The sequence below is a fragment of the Vulpes vulpes genome, chromosome 5 (genome assembly GCF_048418805.1).
Source record: "Vulpes vulpes isolate BD-2025 chromosome 5, VulVul3, whole genome shotgun sequence".
Taxonomy (NCBI): Eukaryota; Metazoa; Chordata; class Mammalia; order Carnivora; family Canidae; genus Vulpes; species Vulpes vulpes.
In genome coordinates, this window is record NC_132784.1 from 29,663,793 (window position 1) to 29,678,784 (window position 14,992).

Genomic DNA, 14,992 nt, shown 5'->3' on the forward strand with positions numbered 1-14,992 from the left:
GGTCTGGATGGGACATGCTCCATTTAGAACTCTGTTTCCTGCTTGGAGGGACAATTAATATGCTTACTACTTGAGAAACAGCATGGCTCATTGGACTAAGCTTTGAGTCAGTAGTTTGGAGTTATAATCCTACTTCTGCTACTGATTCAATTTATGTCCCTGGGCAAACCATTTAACCTTTGCATTTGTTCACCTAAAAAATGGGATAAAATTATCACTTATTTGCAAGAGTAGCTAGTAATAACTGATTTTGAATATAAAGAAATGCGTACAATATATTGTGACTAGTTAAAATTACTACAAACATTCCTACAATTCAGTTTCCCCTAAAGCCTCAGTATTGCTTTGATTAAAATTCTTCTGATCTAAGTTAAAATGAAGCACAATAAAGTGCCGTTAAGTGTTTTAATTTGCATGCTTAAACAGATGGGAAAATCCAGTGTAGTTTAGCCAGAGAAAACAAAAATTTTTTGGAAATAAAGAGAAAAATAATTTTTCTGTCTCCCCTGTTTTTATTTTTAATTATAAAAAGTACTATATGTTATACACAGGTATTATTCTCTATTGCTTAAGTGCAAAAATTCACATTTACACACAACAATAAACTCACATTTACTCTTTTCATTTTCTTTTTTTTTCTCTTCATTTTCTTATTTATAATTCGTTAGAAATGGAGTTGTTTTTTTTTTTTTTTTTTTTTTTTTTTATTCATGAGAGACACACAGAGAGAGGCAGAGACATGGGCAGAGGGAGAAACAGGCTCCATGCAGGGAGCCTGACATGGGAATCAATCCCAGGTCTCCAGGATCATGCCCTGGGCTGAAGGCGGTGCTAAACCGCTGAGCCACCGGGGCTACCTTAGAAATGGAGTTTTAATAATAATTATTGTTACATTTTGTGATAATTTTATCTCAACACAGTTGTTTTTTTTTTTTTAATTTTATTTATTTATGATAGGCACACAGTGAGAGAGAGAGGCAGAGACATAGGCAGAGGGAGAAGCAGGCTCCATGCACCGGGAGCCCGACGTGGGATTCGATCCCGGGTCTCCAGGATCGCGCCCTGGGCCAAAGGCAGGCGCTAAACCACTGGGCCACCCAGGGATCCCTGTTTTTTGTTTTTTTTTTTAATGCTCTCACCATATAAAAGGGAGCAAATATTCAGATCATTCCTTTGCCTGGTACTTTATCTTACTTTGCATAATATATGCTTCTGAAACAATGTAAAGATTGAATTTTTTTAATATGGAGAAATTTAAAATAACAATGAGGAATGCTGTCATCTAACAGACTCCAAGAAACATCTCTATGTTCTTGAAGTCTCAATGTTTTTACTCCCTTGTCTAGTATTTGTCACCATTTTAGGTAGTTTCAACCTCCTTAGAAATGACCCATTCAGCTCACTGGATGCTTTGGCATCCCATTTTTGGATCTTCTCATTGCCAGTGACCATGTTTTTTTCTTTCACAGCAATGGTAATTCCCTGGCCAGACACAACTTCCCTCTAAAACTTTGCATTCTTATTCTTTGATCCTAGCTCCTAGCCTTCTAGTTGCTTAAATATTGACCAGGAAGCAACAAACTATCTTAAAGGTTGGCCAGCCTTCTAATCCATGACTCCTATCACTCCTCTACACACAACCGCCTCTTCTAGACTATACCTTCTTCCTACCCAACTCAAATTCCATTATTTGGTGTTTCAATACAATTCCCATACCTTTCTTTCTTTTCTTTTTTTCTTTTCCTCAAAATCACTTACTTAACAAACCCAACCATGGTAGAACTCAATCATCTGCCTGACAATTCTGTACCTGACACCCCTGTGTGTTTCAGGAAGTAACCAGTAACAGCTTGGACTGACTGCAGTCATGATAAACATGATCTCCAACTTCCAACAGGTACTCAACCCTGAGAATTCCACTATAAATCTTTGCTCTCCAACCTCAACTATTTCACAACTCTTCATGTATCTTCCACTTTAAACTGAAAACTTGCTTTATAATTTGTGGAAATTAGAGCTCTCAGCTGGAAATACACCCTCCAGTGACTAGTTCTACAAACTCACCCGCTTCTGCTGGCACTTTTTTCATCCTGTCTGCCTCAATCTGTCTTCTGCTGAAATGGTTATCAAGGAGATGGGTTCTCTTTCCATGATGCAACATCCAATAGCTCCTTTTTACTATTATTATTTTTTGCTCTTCAATTTACTGATGTTTCTATAGGACTCAATACTGTTCCCATCTCCCTTCTGTAGAACACTCTCATGTATTACATCTTTCTCAATTTTTATCTTCTCTCTCTGGCTGTTACTTTGTCATCCCCTTTCCTGCCTCTTATTTCTCCACTTGCTAAATTTCTTCTCTCTGTCCACTCTCTATTTAGATTAACTTTTCAGTCATTTCCATGGCCCTACATACCATTTACCTGCTGATAATTCTCAAATTTATATCCGCAGCATTGCCTGTTCCTCCGAACATTGGTTACATACAATTGCTTACTTTTACATCTCTGTTTAGATGTCTTGTAGGCATCTGATATTTAATATTTTCAAAATTGAACGTTTTTTCACCATTCATCTCTCTACTTTCTCTATATCTCTCCTTCTAAATCTTTCCCAACTCAACAAATGACACTACCTCTACACATCTGCTTAAGAAAAAAGTAGGAGTCTTCCAATGCATCAGCAAATCCTGTTGATTCTTCTTCCCGAGTATATCTTAGAGTCTGTCCACTTCTTTCCATATTAGTTCACAGTACCATAATCTCTTGCCTGACTTACTGCAACACCTTACTCCTAGTCTCTCTGCTTTCTTTGGTAATTTCCTACAACCTGTTCTCCATATAAGAACAAGAATAATCTTTAAGGACTTAAGCTAGAAGACATAACTTCCTTACTAAAACACTCCAATGGCCTGATGCTTCACTTTGGAAAAAATCCAATGACCTTACTTTGCCCTATAAGCTTTTGTGGTCCGGGGCCTGTGTTCCTCTCTCTCTCCTTATTCATACCACTGTCTTTATAACCACGAGAACCTCCTTTCAGTTTCTGGAACACATCGTAGGCTTTGTACGTACTGTTTCTCCTTATCTAGCTCCATTCATGGCTATCTCCTTTTCATCTTGTGGGTTCGGTTTAAATGTTACCTCCTTAGTAAGTCCTTCCTGAGTTATTCCCTCGCAATAGTGTCCTTTTCCTTTCCAGTTCCATCATTCTTCCTTATCTCAGCACCCCGTCTGCTTTTGTAAATAATCCTTCCCATTTGACAAATATTTTTTTCTGTCTTCCTCATGATACTGTAAGCTCAATGAGGGCAGAGATGATATCCACTTTCTTTATCACTATGCATCCAATACCCAGGACAACCCCGAAGCTAAAGTTAATAGCTACTTGTTGAATAAATGAATACCACAGGTAATGATAGACCATGTGATAAAAAGGACTGATTCTTATGCAGTCTTACATTATAGAAAATTTTAGCAGTGTAGCATCAAAGCTTTATTGAAGATTTCAAGCATTTGTCAAAATGGATGGAAAGCATTTTTTTTTTTTTTTGAGAGAGAGAATCTTTGGTATATAGTCTATTTTCTCCTCCAGTGCCTCTCAAATTATCTATGGTGAATTCCAAATCTATGAGACTTTTGTAAAATTCAATAAAAATTACTAAAAAAATCATGAAATAAAAACAATAACAAAATATAAACCCAATTGTTTTTATTATTAATTTTAACAGACTTAACATGTTTAAGTTTCTACAAAATTTTTTTTAATTTTTTTTTTTCTTTTAAAGAGAGGGAGAGAAGAGGGAGGGACAGGCAGGGAGAGAATCTTAAGCAGGCTCCATGCCCAGGATATAGTCCATGCTGGGCTCAATCTCCTGACTCTGAGATCATGACCCTGGGGGCATGACCTGAGCAGAAATTGAGTCAGCCACTTAACAGACTGAATCACCCAGGCGCCCCTCTATGAAACTTTTTAATCAATTGTTGCCAATGTCTATGCTAATATCATTTAAGATCAGTAACAAGGTTTGGGACCAATGCTGGTTGGAGATCTGTACTTTTGAGTAGTGTTGTTTTACTCCAACTTGGATGGATGACTGAGGTCATTGGGATTGATTTAGGCACTGTATCTCAAAGCTCATCCATCCTGTTATAGGAAGAGGAGTTGAAAGCTACTAGAAATAAAACAAAACAAATAAAAGTCATAAAATTTACAGAACAGTTGTAAAATTTAGAAATAAAATAGAAAACTATTAGAAATTAAATTTCTAAAATGATGGAAGTCAAACAGAAAATGAAGTTTCTGTGGTCATGAATATAAATTGGAGGGTGGGAAAACATCTTCCCCAAATACCTTGACTGGATTTTGAAGGAGGTGAGAGTGGGAGAAAATTCAAATATTACCCTTGGGATGTCACATGGTGACCAATTGGTTATTTCTAGTCCTAGTTGGGTTAGTATAGCCTTTTAATCAAAGTGCTAGACTCATTATTTCTACCACAGCTGGTTTCCTCTAATTCCTCTAACTCATCTTCCTGTCCTAAAAAATTCTGCCCTAACATTTTGTCCTTCATCCATTCCCACATCCCTATTCTTTTCATTATCTGTCTCCGTCCACTCCATCATTGGCATAGTGCAATGCTATTAGTAGACCTAAGTAAAAAGGGAAGAATAACAGTAGCAAAAGCTAGGTAGGATACAGGGAATTTAATTCCCAGTTTGAGCATTTAGGGAGGGGGATGTTCATGGAAGGTATGTTATTATTTGCCTTTCTTTGACTTACCAAGTTACCAAGATTTTCCCCTTGTGTTATGCCTCACAGCATCGGTATATGGGAAATTCATTACTTATGCCACTTCAGGAATGCCCATGTTACTTGAAATTTGAGCACATGAGTAGACTTTTATAGTACCTTTATAGTATACTTGTACATACTCATACAACTGTATACTTTTATAGCATACAGAAAGCAGCAGAAATACTCTTAAATCCTTCATCTAAGGGAAATCCAACAGCCTTCATACTCCAAAGGAATGTAGTCATCTTACTGAAGATGAAGGAAGAGAGATTTGGCATCTCTATGCTTATATGAGGCTGTTGCTTTGTCCAAAGGCAGGTGAATATCTTACAGTGAATTTCTTCACAATGTATATGGCATACCACCCAATCTCAAAGGCAAGTTCAAATCTGGCCTAATTCAATTCCAGCCCTATTTCAGAGCTGAAGGTTCAAACCTAATGCATATACCTTTTTGAGCCATATGAGTTCCTAGCAAAATAAATCATCCTCTATTTTGGAAGCAGTCTACAATACTTGTTTACCTCTGTCTCCTCATCTAGCCAACAAGCCCTAAAACGGTCTCTCAAAATTCTTCTGGCTGGGGAAATCCTGCAGTTCAATCAAGTTTCTTGTCAGAACCCTGGACCTGAAATTCTAGCATTAGAGAGACTGAGACCAGGTGTCGGGATTGAGTGATGTCAGCTAAAGGTGTTTAACACATAATCGTCTAACGCTTTGTCAGACCAGAGTTCCTTTCGCCTTTCTGCCCCTTTCTTCTTCTTTCCTCAACTCAGCTTGTATGGCTTGCACTTTTAGGGAGTTGTTGGATTTGTGGATTAAGAAGTGAGTCTAGAAATAGGAAAAAGAGGGGCAGTAGGGTTAGCTGCAGCTACCTCCGTCTAGTTTTCAAGCTTTAGAATTCCAGTGGGAGTTAGTCACATACTCTCACGTCTTAAGTTAAATTATTTTTGAATTTTTAAAAATATACAGAAGATGGGGGATTTTAGGAACAAAATAGGTAACTACTGTTAGTGGATATTAATAACTTTCCCGGGGGGGGGGGGGGATAACTCTTTATAAGAATAGTTCAGCGAGGACTCTGACTTGTTGCTCCCCTTTTATGCGACAGAGAAAAATAATTTCCTTCTTCTCTTAAAATTCTTCTACTGGCAAATTTAGGTGGTAAGATAAGGAATATAATTTTTGTGTGTGTGTGTGTTTTAGTCTTATTACTGGTTATTCCAGTTATTCCACTCGCTGTGGTTTCACAATCTGCGAAATATGGAAGTGATGCAGAGATAAGACAACAGGGAGGCCTGATCCAGGGTACAACCCACAGAAAATTCCTGAATGCACTAAATACGCTCTTCCATTCCAGAAACATTAGTGGAAACAGTGCAACTAGAGAATGGAAGGATGTTTATATTTATTCCTCTGAGCAGCTCATAAGGTCCAGAGAATTACATAATATGGGACCATTTAGACACCTTGAAGACCCACTGGGGACTTTTTCTCAACTGTTGCACAACATCAGTCAAATTCTGAGCACCAAAAAAAAAAAAAAAAAAAAAAAAAAAAACCAACCAAACAAACAAAACAAAAAACAAAAAACCCCACAAAAACCAAATAAAAAAACAAAAACAAATTCTGAGCACAAACAAACAAAAAACCAAATTCTGAGCACCACGACGTGAGGACTTGGAAATCTTGGAGGAAGTTTAAGAGTCACAGTCATTACTAATGACCCTGACAAGTCGTAGAAATGGGCAGATAATTACAGGATGAGCTTCATAGATAGCGATATTGAGTAATTTAGAGGAAGGGGGAAAAAAAACCACTGTGTACATACATGGGAGGAGGCTTGGCTTTGTGGGAAAAACGTGGGGATCGGTAAAGCACCAGTAAAACAGAGGCGTTAGCCACACGCAATACGGTTTATTATTCTTTATTAGTAAAAAAATAAAACGGTTTGCGGAGCTCACGCTTGAACGCCGGGCGGCCCCGGGTCGGGTCGGGTCGGGTCCCGGCCTCCGCGGGGCTCGAACCCGCCGCCGCCGCCGCGGGCTCCGCGAGGGGGGACGCTCGTCCTGCGTTCGGAGTCGCGATCCGAGCCCGGCCCGGCCCCGTGCGAGCGATCCACCTGGCTTAAGGGGCGTGAAAATTTAAGAAAAAAAAAAAAGAAAGAAAGAAAGAAAGAAAGGAAAAGATGCAAGGAAAGAAAGGCAGCCGCGACCCCGCCGGGTGCGGAGCGGACCCCGCGCGATCCCGGGCGGCGCTCGGCTGCCCCCCGCCCCGGTGCACGCCCGGCCCGGTGGCTCGGCCGCGGCACGGAGCGCTCGGGCGCCGCGGGGCTGGGGCCGGGCCGCGCCTGCAGCCCGCGCGCACCGGGTCGGCCGGGCGGCTCCGCGGACGCGGCGTCCCCTGGGGCAGCGCAGGGCAGGGCGGGGCGGGGCAGGGCGCGGGCTCCGCGGCTCCCCGGCTCCCCGCGCCCCGCGCCCCACGTCCCGCCCGGGCCCCGCAGCCCCGCAGCCCCGCAGCCCCGCAGGCCGCGCAGGCCGGACGCACAGGCCTCGCGGGAACGCGCCTCCGTCCGCCCCGCCCCCCGCCCTCCGGCCCGCCCCGCCCTCGCGCGCGCCCCTCCCCGCGCCCGCCTCGCCTCGCCTCCCCGACCATCTCCTCGCGCTCCCGGCCCGGCACGCGCGCTGCGCCCGCCGCCCCGCCGCCCCGCCGTCCCCGTCCCCGTCCCCGTCCCCGCCGCCGCCGCCGCCGCCGCGGCCGAGCGTTCCTCCGCCGCGCCTGGCTTCCAGCTTCGGGCCGGAACCGGAAGTGTGGGGGGCGGGGCCGGCGGAGGCCAGGGGACCGAAAACGCGGCCGAGCCCGGAGCCCGGAGCCGGAGCCAGAGCCTGGACCAGAACTTGGCCGCCGCTCGCGCCGCCGCCTGCACCGCCGTCCCCGCCGCCGTCCCCGCCGCCGCCGCGCCGTCCCCGCCGCCCGGGCCGCCACGGCCGCCAGCCCGGCCGCCAGCGGTCCGCGGACTTTGGGTGTCCGGGTTGAAGGTCGGTCCGGACGTCGGACCCGGCTCGGCTCCCGGACTGTCCGGGCGGCTCGGGCGCCCCGCCGCCGCCGCCGCCGCCTCGGCGCCTCCGCCTGGCGTTTTGTTCCGAGAGCCCCGACAGGCGAGCGGCGCTGACAGTGATTTTGACAGTGATTTAAACCCGCTTTTGTTGTTGTTGCCTTTTCGTTGTTTGGTTTTGTGTGTTGTGCGTGTGTGTGGCGGTTTTTCTCCCCCCCACCCCTTCCCCGTGGTGCATTTTTCCTTTTTTTTTTTTTAAATATATATTATTATTGTGCTCTTTTATTTTTTCCTTTTTTTTTTTCTTAACCCCGTGAACCTTTTTTATTTTTTATTTTTATTTTTTTTCTTTTTGGTCGGGGGCTTCCGAATATGTTTTATGACGGTTGATTTCACACCAGGAGGTTTGTCTCCGAGGAAGACCCAGGGCACTGGCTATCTAGCGAGAACTTGCTGCGGATTCCCCGGCGCCTCGGGAAAATGGGAGCTGCTGCGAAGTTGGCGTTCGCCGTGTTTCTTATCTCCTGCTCTTCAGGTAGGTGCGTGGAGCGAGCGCGGCGGGGCTGCGGCGGCGGCCTGGGAGCTCTCCGCACACACACACGCACACACACACGGACACACGCGCGCACACACGCGCGCACACCCGCCCCCCGGCGCCCTGGGCCGCGACCCCGCGCGACCCCCACCTCAGCTCTGACCGAGCCCCGGAAATCTCTGTCAGCGTCTCCCGCTCGGAGCCGGGCCGGCGGGCTGAGGAGACGGACGGCTCGGCCGTGCGAGTGGGAAAGTCACGCTCTGTGGCCCTCGCCCTGGGTGACAGCGCTGCCTGGGGCGGGGGGGAGGGGGGGCGGTTAAGCCACAAGCGGCACAAGTGACAGCCGGGGCCGCGGGTTCGAGCCCCGAAAGGCGCCCCCCGGAGCGGCGTGTCGCGTGGCCTGCCTCCCCCCGGAGCGGCGCGTTTTGTTCTGGGTTTGATTGTCTCGTAACCAGCGCTTCCGCGGTGGCCGTCACGACGGACGTCCAGCCGGCTGTCGCCCGCCCGCCCGTTCGCCCGTTCGCCCGCCCGTTCGCCCGCTCGCTCCGGACGGCGAGAAACAATGCGGCGCGGCGGCGGTGTCATCGGGGTCCCCCCCACCCCCCTCGCCCGCCCGCCCGCCCGCCTCACGGTCTCCTCAACTTCGGCGTCCAGCCGCGTTAAAAATAGTTGTAGCTGCTGTGGCCCGGGTGTTAACAATACCGCGGCGCGGAGCGGAGCGCGGCCGGGCGCTGGCGGAGCGCTGGCCCTCCACCACCATTTCTGCGTGCTCTCGGCTGGCACAGATTCCGCTCACCTACGGGAGACTTCTCTTTACGCGCGGTGTATCGAGGCATTGTTTTCGGTCTATAGAGCAGCCATTTGAGATGGTTCGCGCTTGTCAGAGACGTTGCGGTCCTGGCGTAGGTTGTGGCCCGAGGTTTGGAGGGGACGACCTGGTCCCTCCTGCATCCGACGTTGTGATTTTTGCTTGGACGTTGTACGCCTTTGCAACCAGTGGTTGGGAAACTAGTCTTTTGTGTTTGGTGTTCTGTAAACGAACGCAGCCCAGCTCCAAGGTGTGCACACGTACGTAGCAGGAGAGTTAGTTTGATGGATGGAACACTTTTGAAGTCGCAGTGGATCTGGTGATCATAAAATTCAATATTCGGTTACCAGGTTGTGGGAGAGAATTATCGGAGGCGGGGGGGAGGGGGGGACGAATTGACAGGTTTCACGGCCACGTCTTTATCTCGTTTGCTACAGGGAAATTAGAGGGTGTTAGTCTTTTCTTTGTGTACCTCTGTGCTGTGTGTGTGTGTGTGTGTGTGTGTCCGTCCATCCTCCCAACCCCCTCTTCTAATAGAATCCTTTGTAACGTATAGAATTTTGCTGAATGGTACATTTCCTTGTGGTTAATAAATGGATAAAGTCTAGTCTTATGTCTGTAGTGGTATTGATCAGTTCCGGGTGGGCTAAATGTGTTGTGAAATGGCGATCATTGCCAGAGATTAACCAAAGAATCATGTCTGTTTAAATGGAAGAAGGAACATGCTTAAGGCAGGCTGACAGTTCTTTTTGTGCAGGGTTTGGGGAGGAAGATAAACAATGGTGTCTCCGAAATGAATGAATACCTTGATAACATTAAACCTCTCGCTTTTGTGACATGACTTAACTATGCAGTTTTTATTTTCCCCGTAGTACTCTCTCTCTCTCCTGGTTCCTGTATGTTCTGGTTGGTGAACTGCTCTTGTTCAAATCTCTTTCTCTGATCTCCTGCCCTTGAGGAGGAGGGGCATCATGGCCACTGACCAAGGAATTGTGGACATCATTCCCTCCCAAACCCACCTGAGTCACAATAATTGGTGAAGGGGGTTATTCTTAAGCAGTCTCAAGGTATTACTTCTGGAAAAGCAGGCTGTCGCTTACAGATCTTACAGCCTCCTCTGCTTGGTTTAGAAGTAAAAAGAATTGAGCGTTAGTTTCTTGTAGGATTATTTTCAGTGGGCCAGGAGGTTAATAGCTAAAATTCTGAAATACAGTAATTTTCTTGCTTACAGAGCATATAGATATGTATAGCACATAGAATTACTTAAAACTGGTGCTGAATATTGTTGCATAGTTTTTTTCCCCCAATAGTTCCTAGTTGAACTAAAATATAATTCTGTTGAAGATAATTGAAATCTTCTTAAAGACTTTAATCCATATTTATGTATGAAGATTTTTAGTACTTAAAATATCTGATTTTTTAAAAGGCTTTTGTTATGAATCAAATGCACTCTAAAAGATTATTATGTTTCCTTTCCTAATTGATTTTCCTAGGTAATATGTAATCTGGCATGCTGGAAGCATGAGGATGGCTATTTTTATGAGAATTAAAAAATTTCTGAAGTTGTCATTTTTTTTTGTTTCTGGATATTTAATTTTTTTAAGCAAATGAAAAATAGTAATAAAGAGCTGTTGTAGATCAGATTTTTAGGATGGATGCTTACTTTTTTTTTTTTTTTTTTTTTTTTTTTTTTTTTAGTATTTTGCAGACTTTGATTTTTCAGTTTCCATCCCATGGCATAGTATATAGGAGACTGATTTTGCAGACTATTCCTGTAGGATATGGCCAAGTATGTAATTTCTTAATATAATTCCAGGGGAAACATTTTTGAGTTTTGTTCTATTCCTCAGATGCCTTCAGATTCCTTTTGTATTTGCATTTTTTCCATTCTTTTTATCCTTTCTCAGATTCTGTTTCAAAACACAAATCGATTTATTGGATTTGTTTGTTTTTAAAGCAGTGTGGCTAATTTGTGTCTTTCTTCACCATTTGTTAAACTATGAGTTTAATACTTGCTCTAGCACTTAGGTCTCTCCTACCTAGAATGATGCAGCTATTGTGGTGTTTGAGTTGCACTGACTAAGTTGAGGAATTTGGGTTTCTGTGGGAACTGGAGCAGCCTGGTCCATATATTTGATGAAATAAGAAATGGAAATAAAGTAATTACGTGCATTTCTTTTACCTCAGATAGGTAGGCAGTGCCGGGTGTGTGCGTGCCTGTGCCCGTGTGTGTTTCTGTGAGTGAGTCTATGTGCCTTTGGAGGGGGAATTGGCAGCACTGTAGATCTTCTGGGACTCAGCTGAACTTTGGCTAACAAGTGATGGATGTGACACGCTTTGTTTCCTACAGTCAGAATCTCTTAAGTGTAGTCTGTGATCAGATTCAGATACCATCTACTGGAACATCAAAACCAGAAGAGGAACAAGACAAACTCCCTCCTCCACCAATTCACTTTGAATTTTTTTCTATTTATAAGCCAGTAGTTCTCAGGTTGGGTGTCTTTTGCTACCTACCCCTGTACTTCTCCTCCGGGAACATTTGAAGACATTTTTGGTTATCACAACTATGGGGGAGGGTGTGCTACTAGCATCTAGCGGGGAAAGGGCAGGGATGCTGCTCATCATCTCACGGTGCACAGGACAGCCTTGCACAGTGAAGAGTTACCTGGCTCAAAATGTCAATAGTGTTGAGGTTGAGAAGCTCTGTTTTCAAAAGTATTAGTATATTAGCAAAAGGGTCCTGCTTCCTACTCCCACAGTCAGTCATCCAACTTTTGCAGGTACATGCATATTGATCTTTAGGTGACTTTTTGTTGAGAGCTTTCATCTTTTCGTTATCTTTTAAAACTAGAATGGTTATATTAGACAGACTATAGCTATATGCATTATTTCATCTTATTATATTTTAATAAAATATTTTGCTGATTTATGAATAAACTCTCCAAAACCATTGCTTTGCTATGATGGAGAGCCCATGAAGACTGGTATGTTCATGAATAGGATGACTGATTGGTCAAGGTATCAAGTTTAATTATATTTGCATCTGATCCAGTAGACTCCTTGCTGTGATAATTACCTTTAAGGATATTTCCTTTTATTCTTACTGAAATTTTACTGTATGGACTGTGTGGTGGCAGCGGATTGTGTGTTAGAGAAAGAGAAAGAAAGAGAGAAAGAGAAAGTGAGATCAACAGTGAGGGTGCCAGAAAGTTTTATAAGTTTCCTATGGAAGAACTATGTACGTTATATGTCCCTGAAAGGTTTCAAAGTATAAATTCAGGTTTGTTTGTTTTTTTAAGGATATTTCTTCTTCTCCTTCTTTTCCTTCTTCTTCTTCTTTCTTTTAGCTGCCTTTAATTTGAAGCAACTTTTAAAGTGGTTTCTTAATTACATAATTTTCTGGAGAATCATTGGCTGGGTTTTGATTATTAGACTCATTTAGGCTATGCTAATTAATATTCTATGATCTATCACAGACCCTTGTCCTTTTTAAGGTTAAAATTTGACCATAACTAATAAGTGCTTACTTGTTTTGAACTCTGGTTTTAAGGAAGTGAACCCAGCCAGGATAAGAATTAAAGTGAAAAGGTGTAAGTAGCACTACAGCATTGAAAGGAAAAATTCTGAAATCACTCCCACAAAAAGTATGCAAATAAGCCTCATACTATCTTTGTAACACACCTCCCCATACATGCGTATCTCTGGTACTACTGACATTTTCACCTTTTGGATTTACCGTTTTGTGAGAAGTAAAGCACAACTAAATCAAACGAGATTTTAATAATCTCTAAACATTCCTTTAGATTCTAAAACTATTTTGTTGCTTTTTTACTTTTGTGAGTAGTGTACTCTTATTTCTCATCTTTGGGGTCTCAAAAAATCTGTGATTTAAATTCCCTCTTTTCATGCTCTCTTACGTTGCTCCTTGTCTTGGTTCCTCTTAGATAGCAGTGTTTGAGATTAGGGTCACTAGTACTCTTTCACTTTTTAGTCCATATTGTATAACTCATAATTTCTTCCATTCCCTTTCATTATGCTTCCCTTTCCACTGTATGCCTTTTTTTGTTTATTATCTTTAACCCCCTCTGTTCCTTCTGTACTTCCTTATACTGTAGGCAGCTTGTTTGTGGAACCCACTTGTTGCTTAGCATCAGTGTGGCTCAAGGGGCTTACACATGGTTGAAATGAAAACAGATTCAGTTTAGAATGTTTGAGAATTGACCAGATAGTTTTTTCTACTGTTCTTTCATTTGTTGGCTTCTGGAATACCACACACACACACACACACACACACACACACACTTTTGGAATCAAATAGCTTCAACTGTAGATTGCTCTTACTCCTCCCTCCCCCATAATCTTTTTTTGAGGAGAGGGCAGAGAGAGGAGAGAGAATCTTATGTGGGACCTGATGCAGGGCTCAAGCTCATGACCCTAGGTCATGACCTGAGCTGAAATCAAGAGTCTGACACATAGCTGACTGAACCACCCAGGTGCCCCACTCTTACTCCCCTTTAAATGTTCTGGTTTTAACTCTTCTCTGCTTTCAAAAAGTCTATCTTTTGTTATTATTCATTCATCACCTTTGTTTAAGCCACAGTTTGACCAGACCAGAGAATATATTTATTGCTGGGACCACATCAGACTTCCTCGGTGGTAGATTTAATTTTGTTAGGTTATAATAGTCATGTCTAGACAGAACATTGATTTCAAATTGACTATTGAACATGAAAGTTCCAGGAATAGTATATAGAGGAAGGAGAAGGAAAAAGTCAAGAAGGTAAGAAAACTACTATAGATAGCAATTGACTTTCTGTCATTCTCCACTGGGTTTCTGTTAGTCACTTTCTTTCCTATATCCAAATGCATCTAGTAGTCACATTTGGTTTAATGAAGGGTCTAAAGAAAATGTGTATTTCCCCGAGTTTTGAAATTTTTTTTAAACTGTTAGAATGGTGGGTTTAAAGGAAGAAGTTTGGAGGTTCTTATGGATACTGGACAAGAATGTGGTCACGGTGGTCAGTAGACTTTGGTTCCGGTGCCAGCACTGCCACTGTGTAGCACACTATCATTTTTCTTGTCTGAATTATGGTAATACTTTTCTAGCCAAGACTAGGACCCTGTAACTACTTCCTCTTCCAGTCTGTCCACATATAACTTCCAGATTGACTTCATTAAAAAATAAATCTAAATATGTCACTCCTGCTTAAAACATTTCACTGTGAGTCACCTTTAGCATAAAATCTAAAGTCTTAGAATGGTATGTACTTAGAATGGTGTTTTATCATTTGGTTCCTGCTTGTGTTCTCTAACCTCTTGGTATAGTGACTAAGAGGATAGGCTCTGGAGTTAGGCTTCCCTGGTTTACATCCTGGCTTCACAATTTAACTTTGGGCACATCACTTCATCTTTTGTACTTCAGTTTTATCATCTACAAAATGGGGATATTAATAGTGACCATCTCAGAGAGTGATTTGAAGGTTAAATATCACATAAATAGGGCAGCCCCTTGGGATCCCTGGGTGGCTCAGTGGTTTGGCACTTACCTTCAGCCCAGGGCATGATCCTGGAGACCCCGGATCGAGTCCCGCATCGGGCTCCCTGCATGGAGCCTGCTTCTCCCTCTGCCTGTGTCTCTGCCCCTCTCTCTCTCTCTCTCTCTGATAAATAAATAAGTAAATAAAAATCTTAAAAAAAAAAATAGGGCAGCCCCGGTGGCCCAGCGGTTTAGTACCGCCTTCATCCTGGGGTGTGATCCTGGAGACCTGGGATCGAGTCCCGCGTCAGGCTCCCTGCAT

General features: G+C 43.7%; 1 protein-coding gene across 4 annotated transcripts in view; it reads left to right on the forward strand.

Annotated features, from left to right (window-relative positions):
• The first annotated feature begins 7,836 nt into the window (after positions 1-7,836).
• ACVR2A (activin A receptor type 2A) overlaps positions 7,837-14,992 on the forward strand; it is an 82,636-nt gene continuing 75,480 nt past the window's right edge. For 2 of the 4 annotated variants that reach the window (XM_026007992.2, XM_072757712.1), the window contains exons 1-2: positions 7,837-7,954; positions 8,253-8,386. In XM_026007992.2, coding sequence (XP_025863777.1) covers positions 8,332-8,386 — 55 coding nt within the window. In that variant the 5' untranslated portion in view covers positions 7,837-7,954; positions 8,253-8,331. Of the gene's footprint in view, positions 7,955-8,252; positions 8,387-8,580; positions 9,455-14,992 lie in introns of those variants that run through there. The other 2 variants (XM_072757711.1, XM_072757710.1) reach the window with 2 other exon arrangements.